General features: G+C 41.7%; 1 protein-coding gene across 2 annotated transcripts in view; it reads right to left on the bottom strand.

Annotated features, from left to right (window-relative positions):
• Positions 1-294: 294 nt before the first annotated feature.
• Ppa2 (inorganic pyrophosphatase 2) overlaps positions 295-16740 on the bottom strand; it is a 71781-nt gene continuing 55335 nt past the window's right edge. For both annotated transcript variants that reach the window (XM_013066073.3, XM_021245402.2), the window contains 5 exons: positions 13382-13509; positions 11337-11422; positions 8916-8985; positions 1510-1549; positions 295-487 (listed from right to left, as the gene is read on the bottom strand). In XM_013066073.3, the coding sequence (XP_012921527.2) occupies positions 459-487; positions 1510-1549; positions 8916-8985; positions 11337-11422; positions 13382-13509 (353 nt within the window). In that variant the 3' untranslated portion in view covers positions 295-458. The remainder of the gene's footprint in view (positions 488-1509; positions 1550-8915; positions 8986-11336; positions 11423-13381; positions 13510-16740) is intronic.

Genomic DNA, 16740 nt, shown 5'->3' with positions numbered 1-16740 from the left:
GAATGGAACATGTTTATCCAGACTGTTCAGACAGGGCAGCGGCTGGCTGAATAAAGCCTGTACCAGCAGCAGAACTGACAGGATCTACGATGGTCTAAAAATGAGAACAACAGGATCTCAAATTGGTATTAATTTCTTAAACTTGTGCTTTTAACCTATGGATATACTAGCTGATAAAATAACTGAGTTCCTTCAGGTATGAAAATTAGAACTGGTCCAAAAGGCGAAACTTCTACATTTCTGCTATGAAATTAAATCTTTCCTTCATATCAATAAATCACCAAAGGAGACAAATTCAGAAATGCAGATGTTTATTTATATACTGACCATCTCGAAAGCTTGAAAACAATGTTTGAGCAACAAGTCAGCAAATGCCCATGGCCCTGCCGGTCTCCATCGCTGAAGAGAAAAGCAGTCTCAGGGGGCGAGATCTGGATGTTGAGCTTCGAATGTCCCCGTCATTTGCCAAGGAAGTGCCACGCTTGCTCTGTGTTGGAAACGGGAGCAAAGGGGTCAGGGACAGGGTGGAGAGGACGATAAGCAGGATGGGAAGAGTAAGACTTTCAGGAAGTATTTACGCTCATAGAAGAGTCACAACCTTAGCACATCATCTTTCGTTTTTTCTCTCTAAATTCCTAGTTGTCTCATTTGCTTCAAGCTTTCTACAAAACGATATGAACCTTTCAAGAGCCTTCTCATTTTGTTCCTGATGGCCACTGCAGTCTCCAATGAACAGTACAGAAGTTAGGTCCCTGGAGACAGCGTGGAAAGTCTAAGCAATCCTACTGTAAGCATCGCCAGTGGAAGGGCTGGGGGTTTGGCACAGTGGCACTGTGCCTGCCTCGGGCAGTGACAGGGAATTCCAACCCAGCAGGGGCCGTGGGCAAGGCGCACTTTCCGTGGACTCCCACCCAGCGATGCACGCCTTTCTCAGCACCTTGCAACTAGACCCCCAGTGAAGAGCTGTCATTTTCCTCCAAATTTGTAACCTGAACAGTCCTCTAACTTTTTATATTACAAGGCCGAAACCTTGCAATATTCTCAAAGAAAAATGATGTGTGAATATGCTTGCATTCTGAAATTCCTATCACAGAGCATTTTTACTTGTTTCTCAACACCGTTTCAAATAATGGAATTAAAAATAAAGCCTTTATTTTCAGTCTTACTGCAAATTTTGCCTATAAGATCATGAGTTAAAATGAGTGATTCACTAAAATGACAAGAAATAAAGAAAATCTTTCAGATTCAAGATGGCAGGAGCCTTTTAAAATTTCCCAGAATGAGCTAGACTATTTCAGCAAAAAAAAGGGCACTGTATAATCAAACCATTACCTAGCCAGAAGAAATAAATGTGTGGTTCTTCATCTTCTGAGAGTAGGGGATATGGTACTTCCTCTGAAAATTTTAATGGCTTTAAAATATTTTTAGTTTATATAACTTTTTGGTTTCCACTACTGTAAATGAATATATTTACATATCCTGCTCTTTGAGAACTAAGATATACCATACCTTCTCCACTACTTTCTTTACTTGGTGCAGCTGGTGAGACCTGAAAGTAAGAACAGAAGCAGAATCACTGTTATTACGAGTCCATCATACGCAGAAAGCGAATCCACGAAGTTTTCATGGGATTACACAACAAGGTTGGCACACAACAGCTCTCTAACTTGAAAAAGCGTACACTCCTCTGCCTTTATTATCATTGCTTGCTCTTTCTGATAAACCACAGATGTAGAGCCAAATGGAAAGGAGCGGGCTTGGAAATATTTCCATCAATGGCCCATGGGAACTACTGAGTCTGTAGTAGCTGAGAATGTATAGAGATTTTCTTTCAGTTGCTTCCAAGGCTGAAATTTTGAGGACCCAAAAAACTCAACAAAAACATGGAGTTCAAATACATGTGCATGTGTATGTGTGCACGTGGATTTCAAGGACATGGGGAGAGGAGACCCCTCAGAGCTCATACTGACGACAGGCTGGACAGGAGGATAAGCTGCTGAAACTGCTGAAGAGAGCACTAACAAATCTCTAGTGAAGTGGGCTGCCTCCAGGGTAGCAGATCCTTTCCACTGCCCACCCAGCTCCTGGTCCCCAAGACTGTGCTGAGGGGAATGGGATGGCCAGGCTAGCCGGCAGGAGCCAGATTCTCCAGCTTGTAACCCTCACTCCCTCAGGATTCCATTCCCGGCCAGCCGCTTGGTGTGGCCTCCTGCTAACCTGAGCAGGAGATTTTATATAATTAGGGGGTCACAATGAACAAAACAGGAGACAGAACCAAGTACAAGAGAAGTGACATAGTCAAGAGAAGTAGTGGACGAGAAATGTGGGGGTGCTGCCCGGTCACACGGCCGCCGGTCGCACCCCACACTCCTGGTTAGGGCAGGTGGGAGTATTTGCTAACACAGCGGTAGGTACAGGAGGGGAGTACACGGCAGTGACAGAGTCTCCGGTCACCACTGTCAAGGGTTGGGTGCCACACACACTCGTGGCAGGCACAGCGAGAGGCTTGGTTCCATCAGCATCACCAGCTACAAAGTCACCCGAGAATAACAACACATTTCCCCAGGTTTCACAAGCGTACGGGACCATCACCACCATCACCACCATCACCATCAGCGTCAGCATCATCTGTGTGGCCCGAGGCCGACACACAGCGCAGCCCTGTGTACACGTCTGTCAGCTCCCTTCCGCTGGAAAGCCCTGACTGATGCATTCCCTCAGGTCCCTAATGGGTTAATGTCACTTCTCTCCCCAATCTTTAAGAAAAGTTTGATCAACTAGACTTTTAAAGTTTTGTTTCTAGGGCCCAGGATTTAGCTCAGTGGCACCGTGCCTGCCTCGCAAGCACAAGGTCCCGAGTTCGATCCCTAGTACTGCAAAAAAAAAAAAAAAAAAAAAGTTTTGTTTCTATTCAAGAAAAGGATGATTTCACTGTGTAAATAAAAAGGATTCCTGGAAAATTTTCAATAATATCCTTGAATATGTCCAAATACTTCAAAAACAGAAGAAAAATTGTTACACTTCCGCATATGGAAAAAACGCTCAAGGCCCACAGGTTCTGAGGCTGTAAGAACTCCAGGTCTGAGTGTGACAGAGACATGCGACATCAAAGCTGTCCTCGGATGATGCACTGGAATGTGACAGCTCTATCTGTCTACTCTTGGTATTGTTGATCGCTCCTTATGTTTGTACAGGGCACTCATTATACAAAGTTTGTTGGAAAATTAGCTGGTTAAATTTCTTGTTTAAAATTAGCAGCTGCTTTGGACTGGAACTGCCAAACATTTCAGTCAAAGAGAATGGATGGTGCACAAAAATAGAAATAATAGAAATACTGAAATAGAGCAACTGAGCAACTTCTCATTAACCTAAAAGCATTATAGAAAATGAAACGGGTCCTATCTGAAACATTTAGCATCACATGTTATTTTAAAACATAATTTCCAGAATGTTTTTATGTCTTCATGCTAAAATGTATTTTTTGTTTTTTAAAAAATATATTTCTTGCGGGGCCGGGGATTTAGCTCAGTGGTTCCACCGCCTGCCTCGCAAGTACAAGGACCCGAGTTCGATCCCCGATACCAAAAAAAAAAAAAGGAATAAATATATTTCTTGCTTGGAAGATATTGAGAAATGCAAAGCCTTTTTGATCAAACAAAATTGGGCCAGGGATTTAGCTCAGTGGCACTGTGACTGCCTCGCAAGCAACCACAAGGTCCTGAGTTCAATCTCTGGTACCGGGAAAAAAAAAAATAACAAAAAACCCCAAATCATTGTGGACAGGCCCAGCACTCACAGGCAATGACAGAGTCCGAGGGATTCTGTTTGTGTGTTTGTCTGGACGACAGCTAGTTTCTTAAAGACATGTCTTTCATATGAAAAGAGTCAACAGTATTTACGTTTGAAAACAACCAGAATGGGTTCATGAAAAACACCAGCCTCGCAGTCAATGGTTTTTGTACAGTCAGTGAGGTCCTGACTCTTCAACGTGACAGCAAGCACTCCGCACTCAACCTCTCCGGTTTATTTACCCGGCCTCCTCTCACCGAGACGTTCACTCGGCTTGCAATGTTCCGGTCCGACTGCTCGAGCCCGTGTGTTAGTGTCTCTAGGAGGTGTGCAGCTGCGAGCAACGCGTAATCAGCACGCCTCACTTCACTGGAAATTCATTAATGCTCTTCAGCAGCTTACCCTCCTATCCCGCATGCCATCCATAGGAGCTCTGAGGGGTTGCCTCTTCCTGTGTCCCTGAAAACAGCTGATAACGTCAGTCTTCTTCCTAGGGTTTACTCATTTCCTTCTACCAGGTTATCCTTTTCTTATTAATTTGAATAAGTTGTTTATTATTTTTTTACTTTTTTGGTACCGGGGATTGAACTCGGGTCCTTGCGCTTGCGCAGCAGGCGGCGAAACCACTGAGCTAAATCCCCAGCCCAGTTGCTTATTATTTTAGATGAAAATATCTTCTTGAAATCAATGGCTTATTTTATCATTTATTTTATGTTAACTTTAGTTGTTTATATCTTTCCATAATAAATGTATTAATCCTTGTAAGTTTATTTTTAGCCTTTTATCATTCCATATGTATTTTAGAATCACCCTGGTAAGTTTGGTGAAAACTATTGGAATTTTGATGAAAAAAATAGGTTGACTTCATTGACACCGGAGAAGTTATCACCTTCAAGGTTAAGTATTTTCTTAAACTTCTAAGTCTATCTGGCTTCTGTATTCACAGTTTAGTATTGGTAATCTGTAGTGTAAGCAAAACTTCATTCATGTTTGAAAGGTGTTGTCAAAAGCATCTTACAGCACTCTTTAAATAGTACTTTGAGTCTGAATAGCTCCGAGTCTGCGCTCAGTCTACACCTCAGCTCTTGGCATTTTTATTTGTGCCTGTTCTGTTTCATCACCCTTCTTAGCATAGTTTGTCTGTTTTATTACTTTGAAAACAGGCAGCTTTTGTTGTAGTTGATCCTCTGCTGCTCATCACTTTCTATTAAGTGGAGCATCTGCCCCACTCTTTGATTTCCTCTCTTCCCCTGTGAAAAGGTGGTGGTGGGGAATAGTAATTGTAGAGCTGAATGTTTCACTTTCTCTCTTCATTTCTAATGTGTACATTTATTTATTTATTTTTTTCAGGTACCATTCTTGCTGTACGGAGCAGGCTGTGACACTCAGCTTTAAATATTTTAGTTTGTTATAGTTCGTTTTTTGAGGCATAACTTGTCAGTAAGTGTTTTTAAATTTCCAAATCTTTGTGCCTGTGCTTTTTCCTTTGAATATTTTCATGGCTGATGAATAACTTTATTAGAGATAGAGAATGTGGTCTGTATGACTGCTCTCTGGAATTTTTTTTCAACACTATTTGTGTCCTAATACGTACTCAATTTTGGGGAATGTCCACAGTGACAGACAATATTTTCTCATTATATATGACTATGAGATTAAGCTTGCAAATTTCATTTCAATCTTGTCAAGATATTTTCAAAATGACATTTCAATGCACAAAGGGTCCAACACGTGGCATCTTCCATATCAGCAGGCAACTCAAATATACTGTATTTAATGAATACTAAGTCCGAAAGGCAACCACATGTGCGTATCCACACACACACACACACACACACTTTGCTCCCCATTTCTGCTCTAAGCCTCGCTCCCTGGAATAAAGCTCCAACTACTAGTCATACAGTTCTCAAGTATTGCAGGTAGGTCTCGTGTGTTCTGGTTATAAAATAGGTAGACGTTTAAAAACAAATTCACAATGTACAGAAAAATTCAAGGAAGTCACGGGGTGTGCCTGAGCCACTGCGGCAGGGCAGCCTGGGTGCCGTGGCCACAGACGAAGTTGGTGCTGGCGGGGGCTCTGGCTTGCTGATCTGCATGGTGCTAAGGGCTCACTGACGGAGCTTGTTTTGATGGAGTCCCAACCGTCACAGCTGCACACAATGCAAACATCTACAGATTCATGAACAAAGCCCAGTCATCCCTCCCATGTCAATTCTTCTGAAATCTTACCCACATCTACTACCTTAAGACTCCAACCAAAGTATGGTAAAATACTTAGCAGATATTTTCTACATTGTTTCTAAAATGCTGTCTAATGAGACACATCAAACTGTCCGCTTTTATCTTCCTTAGCTAGAGTGACAATCATTTCCTTAGTCGCTCTGCACACACCCATGGGCAGCGGCTTACTGGCTCTCCTGGTTTCGGCGCTGCCCGCCCTGTGCTTTGCTCCCCACATATTTATCCCTCATGCGCCTGCTGTGACAGCTCCCGCAGCCGCTCCCAAGTTCAGCCTGTTTCTCCCCCTGCTAAAGGCGCGATTCTTACTCCCAGATACTTAATAATGAAAACTGGCGCACGCTGAGTTTCACTGAGCTAGAGACGAGGGGCTGGATTCTCCAAACCGAATTTGTGTGACAACATTCTCAGCAAAAAATCAGTCAGGACAGCACCTTCTTTACGGTAATGGAGCTGTGTGATGACAGCCAGAAGTGATGCTTCTGAACCTCCCCTCGCTCCCTTATTGACCTGGGCCGTACCCTCTCCTTATTCCTGTCCAAGACAACTGCTTTCCTACTAAGATGATAGGAGGCAGTTAAAATAAGATAAAACAAGAAAACTTCAATCTTCCAATTTTAAGATAACAATCTATTATATTTATCATTAATGTATCCAAATAAAACCAACACAGTAATTTTAATCTGAGATTAGTGAGACCGACTGCTTAGACAAGGATGAAAATATTTTTCTTTCCCTCTACTTTTTCTCTTAAGGAATAATAAATTTTGATGAACACCAAAATAAGAATATAATCTAGAGATACAGAATGGGTAACTTGGAGGAAATACACTGAGATTGTGGCCTGCATTACAATGGTGTCTTCCTTTGCCTCCCTACACTCCACTTTCTTTCTTTCCTTTCTCTCTCTCCCTTCTCCTTCCGTCCATGTTTCCAGCACAGTGTCTGCAGCCCTTGCGTGGAGTGGGCACGTGTACGCAACACATCTCAGCTCCTTTTGTCTCCCTCCCCCCATCTGCTGATCCCCTTCCCATCTGAGAAAGAGCTGTCTCTCTACTTCCGATTCTCTACCTTTTATTTTGTTCTTTATTTATATTCTGGGTTTCTCATCTAAGAGAAACCATGTGACAGTTAAGCTACTGCGTTTGATTTATTTCACTTAATATTATGGTGTCAAGGTGCATCCATTTTCCTACAAATGACTCAAGTTTACGCTTCTTTATGGCAGAGTAGTGCTCCAGGGTGTATAAATACCACGTTTTCTTTATGCATTCATCTGTTGATGGACACGCGGGCTGCTCCCGAGATTTAGCAAGCGTGAACTGTGCTGCGGTAGGAGCGACTTGGTTAGAATCCCAGTCAGACCACACTGCCCCTTCGCTCACCCCCTCCCTCCCTGACCTCCTTCAGAATCCCCAGGAAGGCGCTCACAGGGTCTTTGCTAATCAGCTTCCAGTTCCATTCCGGACCTAAACACTCCCTCGCTCATCTCCAGGGCCTCTCCCCACCTCGCTGGTCCCTGCAGTCTGCTGCAGGTTTCCAGACAGTAGTTAGATTCGGAGCCCAAGGACACAGCCAGACACCCTTGGGCTCCTGGCCCCAGGCCCAGGAACGCTCCTCCTCCAAGTTCCCCTGCTCACTCCCTTCCTCCAAATCCCGCCCCGTGGCAGCCTCTTCCCAGGGAGCCGGGCTGGGGCCACCTCGTAGGAACCGCAGCTCCAAGGCCATCCTGGACCTGGAATGCTATTCTTCTTTCCGCTCCTTCTCCACCATGGCCTCTGTTATCTACCAGGACCCCGGGTGCTTTCTGCGCACACCGATTCATCACCCAGCTCTCTACTGAAGTGAGAGCTAGCGAGGGCAGGGCTCTCTGCGTCCCTCATTCCGGGCAGGCTCCTCCCCACAGAGCAGCCCCTCAGCACTGGGCGGATGAACCAGCGGAGAAATAAAACCCACACACTGAAAGCAGCCACAACAAGTAACTAATACTCAGGAACATCTCAGCTGTTCCTAAAGACCTAAATCCACTAGTTTCTAGCTCATAATTAGTGTTTTTAAACCCATAATGTATAAGTGGGACTTCAAGCCTAGGATTCCTATTTTACACAGCAATGATACTTAATTACCTGGCTATCACTTTTCTTAGTATTCTCTAAATTAAGTATTAATTCACTGATAAATTCAGTTGCCTCTCTGCAGCATTCCCACGAAGAGATGTGAAAATCTGTTCTTAGGATTTCTTCTTCACTTGGGGAAGGGAAGCTCGTGAGACAGCCCAGCCAAAAGGAAACAAAGAAGAAAAGAACCTCCTCCATTTCATTTTTCTTGAGCCAAACCACATGTGTGGACCAAGAGCCAGTCCCAATTTGGCCCCTGGGTGACAGGTAACTCAGGGGACAGACCAGCAAGTACTGATATTACCAATAATAAATTGATCGTATTAAGAAAAACAGCATCATGTGAAATTAGTTAAATGGTTAAAATACAATTTAAAGGGGCCAGGGATTTAGCTCAGTGGTTCCAGCGCCTGACTCGCAAGCGCCAGGTACTGAATTCGATCCCCGGTACCAAAAAAAAAAAATAGAATTTAAAACTTCAGGCTCTTTGAAGTTTACAATTTAAATTCCCAGGCCAGGAATGTAGCTCAGTGGCACTGCATCTGCCTTGCAAGTGCAAGGTCCTGAGTTTGATTCCTGGGACTGCAAAAAAAAAAAAAAAAAAAAATTAAATTCCCTGAATCAAAAAAAAAATAATTTCAATATTAGCTTTTCACATTACGCTTCCTAAAGGGTTCGACACATTTCATTTCTTGGTATTTGAGGGTTTCTGCTGGGCTTCTCATGTCATTTATGTGATTAAAAGACATCTTGGGCACATTTGCTCCTTACTGATTCGACCAAGGATCTCGCTTCCTCTTGGGTGCAACGGAAAGGGCTGTCGCACACCTGGGCATTTGTGCTGCGGAAGAGAAGAAAACATCGTTAAGCACAAGAAAAAAGAAAGAATATCAACTCCAGATAGTCCTCACTAACTGGATAACTTCAGCCAGGGAACAAGGAATTGAATGTACATAAATTGGAACAATAAAGCATTGTGCATTCATTTTTTCGAAGTTAATTTATTTTGATTTGTTAGTCCATGTGTGTAGTACAGAATGTTTATACTCCTTGTGTGGATTGGTACCCAGACATAACACATCCTAGTTCCTCCTCTCATCCACTTCCCTCCCCCTGCCTCCCTCAAGCTCTCAATCCCCTTCCCATCTGAGAAAGATCTGTCTCCCGACTTCCTATTATCCATCTCTTATTTTGCTCTTTTTCATAATTCGGGTTTCTCACATAAGAGAAACCGTATGATATTTAAGCTTGTGTGCTGATTTATTTCACTTAACATTATGGTCTCCAGGTGCATCCATCGTACATTCTTTTAGGCAAAGTTACAAACAGAATATATAATAGCACTGTATTCCTTAGAATACAAAAACACTTAACAAATAATATACAAAGCCTAATAATTTCCTGGTGTCTATAAAAAGAAATACTACAACTACCTTTCATCTTTATTCAAGAAGACAGGAATCAAATGTGACCCACACAAGGGGACTATAAGGAAACTTTTCCACAAGATGTTGTGGAGTCTCAGCAGACATGGAAGATTTAGGACAGGAGGAATCTACGTGGACATGAAAACTTTTCTCCTGAGGGGCAGCTGAGAGAGGTGGAAGGGCAGCAGCAACCTGACCCACCCTCACTCACAGCTCCCTGAGGTGAAGGCCTTTCCTGTCTCCCAGAATGCACTGCACACAGGCCTGCTCCCAGATCCAAGTGGATCCAGGGCTGAGTTTAAAAATTTCATCAGGGAAACTGGCAGATCAAAATAGAGGCAGCAAGAGGTAGGAGAGAAGAGGTGAAAGCTATTATTTTTTAAATGAAAGAAAAAAGTGACTAACAATGATTATCTCCTAACAGAGATAAACGATAGGTGAAACACAAACACATTTCCCCTCTCAAATGGCCCTAAGAGATACACGTTATCAAACATTTTCACAATTGCTCTGTGAAATACATGGGGATACCTATGATTGAAAAAAGACCCAATTTGGTTGCTGATTTACCTTTAAAACAACATCTGTCTGTTATTGATGACAATGATTACAGTACATGGTCATTTTGGTTTCTAACCACATTCCTAATGTGGAACTTATTTTTATTCTTGGCATGAATAAAACTTGATGAAGGCTGGCACCATCATCCTTAAAGTACGACTTTCCTGTATTCATCTTTTACAGCTCATCTTTAAGTAAACTGAAAGTTAAAAAAGGTAGGGTCCTGTAAGTGAGATGCTTCCCTAATGAGAAAGAGGGAGAGGAGAGGAAGGGAGAGGAACCAGGCAAAAAATTAGACCCTGCAAAGTCCTAAGGGCTAGTTCTCTGAAAAAGGCAGGAAAATATGCTGCATGCACAATGGTTCTCATATTTTAACGAAACCAATCCACATTTCTTATAAATTCTGGGAAAACAACTGTGAGAAAGAGCAGAGGGGGTCCCCTCAATAGAAGTGTCAGATAAAATACAGATTGCCCAAGTAAATATGAAGTTCAAGTGAATTTTTTTTTCTTTGTTTTGCAGTACTGGGGACTGAACTCAGGACCTTGAACTTTGAAGGCAGGCGCTGCACCACTGAGCTAAATCCCCGGCCCAAACATACATTTCATTGGCTTTTTTTTTGGTACCAGGAATCGAACTTGGGTCCTTGCTCTGGCGAGGCAGGTGGCAGAACCACTGAGCTAAATCCCCAGCTCAAGTGAATATTTTTAGCGTAGTTTGTCCCAAGTATCCAAGTACTTTCAGTGTGCGCCCCAAGTATTAAATTTTAAAAAGTTATGCATACTACTGTTAGATTCCTGCTAATCCATCATCTAATGATCAAGATCACATCGGCCGAGAAGGCTCTTCCTGTTCATATCAAGGAACGTGACAGCTACCATACAATAAAGTAACTGCACATCTGCCTGTTGAGCAACTGCTGTTTTTGAGCCCGAAGTCTGCACACCCCACAGCGCAGTGCGAGTAAGCACTTAGGTACTTGTTAGTGTCTCCTCCTAAAATACAAATCCCTCAGGCAGAGGGAGCGTGCCCATTCCCAGTGCTCGGCGACACTCCCTGCACAGGTGGCCCATAATAATTCCTCATTCAGTGGAAGAGAATTAAAATCCCATAAAAAACATGAGATCCAAGCAGCACTAGGCGGCGGGTCAGTACCGAGTAATAATAAAATAACATCATTTACACAGAAAAAGCAGATTCTTACCAATTTATAGCTCCTCCATCGCACTTCTTCATAAGCAGCACCTTCCAACATTCGTGAGCAGATTTAATGACTTCAAGAGCAAAAGCCTAGTTCCAACCAAATGAGACAAAGCAGTCACATTGTTGCACTGACCTTGAACTAAAGCTGTGGTGACAGTTTCGCACGAAGCGCAGTGCCCTGGAGTCGGCACACTGAGTGTAAATTCTGGCCTCCTTATTTAACAGCTGTGAGACCAGGAGAGGTATCTAACGGCCGGGCCTCAACTTCCGCCTCTGTGTAATGGCCTCCGGTGGGGAACATCTGCATCAGGGATTGTTTATTTACCACCATCCCAACTGCAAACCATCTAATCATAAAGTGCTTCTGACCCTCCACTGTCTCCAAGCCACAACCTCCTTAACATTTCCCATGTTTTCTTAGTCCCAATTCATAAGATGTCTATCAGTGCACAATTACAATAGACACACATCTAAGGAAAACTGCTTTATTACTCCAAAGCAGAATATTCTTTTCATGTTCGTCCTCAAAATGCTGCTGCTTTTCTTTAAGGACAGTCTTTAGTTATCAACTACTTGGTGCTCCTTCCTTTCTCCTTCGAGGGCAAGGGAACATATTATGGTAATGAAGGACACGAAGGAGCCTGTGTTCTGAGACACAGTGATAACGGGGACTTGGTCCCTGAGGTCTGCCAGCTGCAGTGATGACGAGGATCATCGGGGCTCAGCAAGGTGGCTTAAGATGCAGGGCCAGCAAAGCAACTGGCCCTCTGCACAGCACAGGAAAAGATCATCAGCCAAGGTATCCCAATAATGGTGACTGTTTGGAACCTGTTAGAGTTGCTGCATACAGGAGTAGGCGGGAAAACCCGACAATATAAAATAGGAACCATTTTCAACCACATTAAAGAGGCACAGTTACATTTTCTTTTTTCTTTACAATTACATTTTCTTACGTGAGGCTCTGTATTTTAAACAGTAATGGTAAAGAGCAATGCATAAAATTATTATGTTCTGAAGAGGTGTAAAAATGGCCTGGTCTTCTTACGAAAAAGAATTAATGTTTGTCAAAAACAAAACATAAAACACAACTCACTCTTTATAAATTCATAACTGGCAGACTTACTTAGAGCCAGTAAGGGTACACAGAAGTACAGTATAGGCTTGAAATGTATATTATTACAAACACAAAATATAATTTGAAGAAAAAATAATTTATTATATAAATTTCTAATATTTTTAAGAAAATCCAGTCTAAAATAAGTTTTATATTTGCATTTAATAATCCTAAACAAAGCCCTCAAGATATTAAAGGTGCTTTAATATACTTTTCAAAAAATACTGGGTCCAACAATCAATTCTTACATGGCAAAATACTGTAAATTTTAAGTTCTTATTAACATGCCTTATTTCTACTTATAAATATACTTACTAGGACCCACTCAGGAGTTGGCTTAGACTCTGGAATTTACTTAGTGGGTATAATATTTTTAAATCAGCTCATGTTTTTAGATGTTGACTCTTTGGCCAGTTTTCCCATTTGTATCTTATTAGAGATACTTTATGGTAACCATGGTCATCTAATAGAGGCATCTTTTGACAGTGAAATAATTCAAGTGCATTCTTAATCATGAATCAGCTGAGATCGGCTGTGCCGAAGGAACATTTAGGAGAGAAGCCCTAAGAATTCGCAGTAAGGGTAACTTTCTCCTCAAATTAGTGAATGGAGGGAGGGTTTTCTTCATTTATAATTTGCAGAATTAACCGATCACAGAATTCTTTCATTTTTCAAAAAAAGGAGGAGGAGAAGGAGAAAGGGGAGGAGGAGCTATTATTCATAGATGAGAGAAATACTTTTCAGGCTTGATTCACTTAGATCCCCTCTCCCAAATTTTTTAAATGATAAAATAATGTTTTTAAATACATAAGTCAGTCCAAAGCAGTTCTTTCCTGATGCCAAAGAGAGAAATATTCACACAAGAACACGTCAGAGGGCAACAAGTCCTGCGCAGGCACTGGGGGGACCCTGGAGAGCAGTCTGGTCTTTACCTTGTTTTTGAACTCTCCACTGAAAGCAAACTTGTTCTCTGGCTTCCCCTCAGGGACCTTATAAAATCTCAACCAATGGACGGTAGCTTCTAGGTACCCCGGCTTGAACTTCTGGACATCATCAATATCTGTGAGGGAAGAAACAAGATATTTTGATAGAAAACAAAATTCATTTCACTTTGGGGCAGAGCCCTGGACGGTTACACTCGCTGGCTGCATGGCGGCTGACACCTCTCATGTCGCCTGCGGTCTTCTGTGTTCATTCGGAAGCTCCTGTTGCTGCATTCTCTGTTGGTTTTTTTTGTGTGATTTTTTTTGTTTTGTACCAGGGACTGAACTCAGGACCTTACACTTGTGAGGCAAGCAGTGGCACCACTGAGCTACATCCCCGGCCCTGTTGCTGCATTCTTTAAACATGTATCAAGCACCTTCAGGCAATGTGTTAGAGAGAGGGAACAGGCAGGTAGACGGAGCAACGTCATTTTTGTCAAGAAGCTCAGAGGTATAGCTAAGGGAAACAGACAACAAATTTAACAGAGATATACACAATAAGATCGAGATATACTGTAGATATAAACACTGCAACTTTAAAAATTTGATTATAGTGAAAGACATTGCCATTGATCTCCCTGAGAACACTGTCCTCACTCTGAATGCGCTCATCCCGTCATTCTTGCCACTTCCTGAAGCAGTGTGGAGTCCTTTTTCCTGAGTGTCTTTACCAGATGTGATCAAAGTCGGAGGACGGCTGCTGCTGAGCACCACCCAATGGAAAGGCAGGAGTGTAAACATGACGCTGTGTCCTCAGCACCTCGGTCACCGGATCTGGCACCGTGAGACTTCTGACTCTGCCCCAAAGTCAGAGTGGCCAAGAAAAGTCAATGTTTTGAATCTATGGATGTAGGCAGCCAGGACAGCACAACTCGAGACAGTACGGAAGGAGAACTTTGAGAACTGCTTCAGAAAGCGAGATGATGGGATAGTGTGTCTGAAGTGAGCCGGAGGATTCTGAGGGAGAATCAGTGACAATGTGCTGTAATATATACATATTTTAATTAAATATCACTTTTTTTTTAACCACAGCACACACTTAGGAATGGTATTATACAAGACAGTGAAAGACAGCAGGCTAGAAAGGCAGGGGATGGAAAAAGAGGTGAAAAAATGGAAATAGAGCTTTCACAAACGGGAAGGGGGCCAAGGGAGGGGAGGTGCAGGGAGGGGTGAGTGGCGCGGGGGTGCAGAGAAGGAACATGTGACGCGCGACGCACGCGCAGCAACATCATGTGCTCAAATGTAATCAGCACGCACTGCAAGCACGCTAATACAAAAGCTTCTGTGGGAAATTTCCTTCTGTCCGTCAGAAAACAAAGTAAAACCGGTAATAATAATAATAATGTAGTAACAGACAGATCTTAAAGTTTAATTTGGTTTTTCTAGGTCCAGAGTTCTCTTTTATTTTTCTTAACTAAATTTATGTCTCTACAAAAATGAAATTAGTCTAAAGTATTTTAATCAAAAGTTATCATCTTATCCCTGTAGACATGAGAGAAATGTAAGCAATTGACTTGCTTCTAAAATTTAACAAAATGTCATAAATTGTAATCTACTATGTAAAGTAAAACAAAAACAAGAAAGCCTACAAAAATATATTTCATGAATAAAGAAGTTCTATCATTTTATATCCAAAAATATACTTTCTTGGGCCGGGGATTTAGCTCAGTGGTTTCGCCGCCTGCTGCGCAAGCGCAAGGACCCGAGTTCCATCCCCGGTACCAAAACGAACAAACAAAAATATACTTTCTTACACCAGAAGAAGGTTCTAATCATATTTATTTTCTGAGACTTCAATATTATCCAGATGTCAGAATTTTTAAAAACACTACTACTTTTTGACAAATAACCAAATAAAAATGATAGAAAATATTTGAAAAATCAAACTAACATACATTTAATAATCACAGCCCATGAATAGTACATATGAGAGCTATTAATCTGGAGATAGATTATAGCACACATGAACTTTAAAAGTGATGACTTATTAAAACCTAAGAAAATATTAAGAAATTTTAAACATAAAATTAAGACAATACATTCTACAAGACAACAAAGTCTGTAAGCACAATAAATCTAAAAACTAATAATAAAAATTTTAAACACTCTCTTGCCTACCAAAAAAGAACTATAGTTAGGCTCCTTAATTTGTTACATAACTAAAATATTGAAAACAAGGAAGAAAAAAATATTATTAAATAAGTAACTTTCAGCACAACAGAAAATTGAAACTAAGAATATCCAGAAAATAATTTTACTGAGAACACATAGGAAGTTTATAAGAACAAAGACAATAAATTAGGAGCAGCAATTTGGAGTTAGCTTAAATTCAAATTTCTATCCTGGCACTCGTATACTGTATCATGTTGGAAAAAATAATTGTTCTTCAAATCCAAATGGGGGGGGGGAATCAAGGTTGCTGTGATTAAATATGGTAATATATAAAAACCATCTAATAGAAAATAAGAAAAATTCTTAACCAGTGGGAATTATCAGCTTTCCAATCTCCTAAAACTGTCCATGGATGCAGGCAAGCTAGTTACTTCATTTGCATATGTACAATGCCCGGGATGTAGCTCAGTGGTGCCACCGCCTGCTTCACAAGCACAAGGTCCTGAGTTCAATTCCCAGTACAAAAAAAAGAAAAAGAACAGACCAATACTAGAAACAACACATATCCACTATACCACTGTGTACTCCTCCATCAAGTTTGTAATTAAGTTCCTCCATAATGCTGAGTACATTTACTTTTATCTCTGATACTACAATTTACTTGTAGTTCTCAGAAAATGATTTCTTTGGAGTATGTTTGAGTTAAATGTAAATAACCATGTTTAAAAACATTTGGAACAGACAGGGAATATATAAATGAAATATATAAGTAGAGGAAAACACTGCTGAAATAAGACTTTCAGTTCAAGTATTTTAATGAAATTATCATGGATTCAAAATATTTTTCAACTTTGCAAAATATCTTGCTTTGGAGAAAACAGACTTCTGACAAAGACGGGGCCTTGAAGTCCCCTCTCCACACCTCCCCTTGGGCTAGTGCACAACAGCACAGATAACACATGAAAAGGGAAAACCGAAGAGATAAACATCTTTGCAGTCCCGTGAGGGAAGCTAAACACAGCAGAGGCCCGGGGTCTGAATCCCTGAGTGGCAAGGGACAGCGACGTGCAACCCTGCAGGGAGACTGCCAGTATGGTCCCAGCGGGTGAGGGCAGGATGCTACCACTGATTAACTGTCCACACTGGGGCACTTCGGAGACCTCTATCTAGACATCGGCAGTTGAGAACAGCAA

Source organism: Heterocephalus glaber, unplaced genomic scaffold (assembly GCF_053883595.1).
Source record: "Heterocephalus glaber isolate CG9 unplaced genomic scaffold, H.glaber_assembly_v1.0 deba00001688, whole genome shotgun sequence".
NCBI lineage: Eukaryota > Metazoa > Chordata > Mammalia > Rodentia > Bathyergidae > Heterocephalus > Heterocephalus glaber.
Note: the sequence above shows the minus strand (reverse complement) of the source record. Positions and strands in the feature narration are given on the sequence as shown.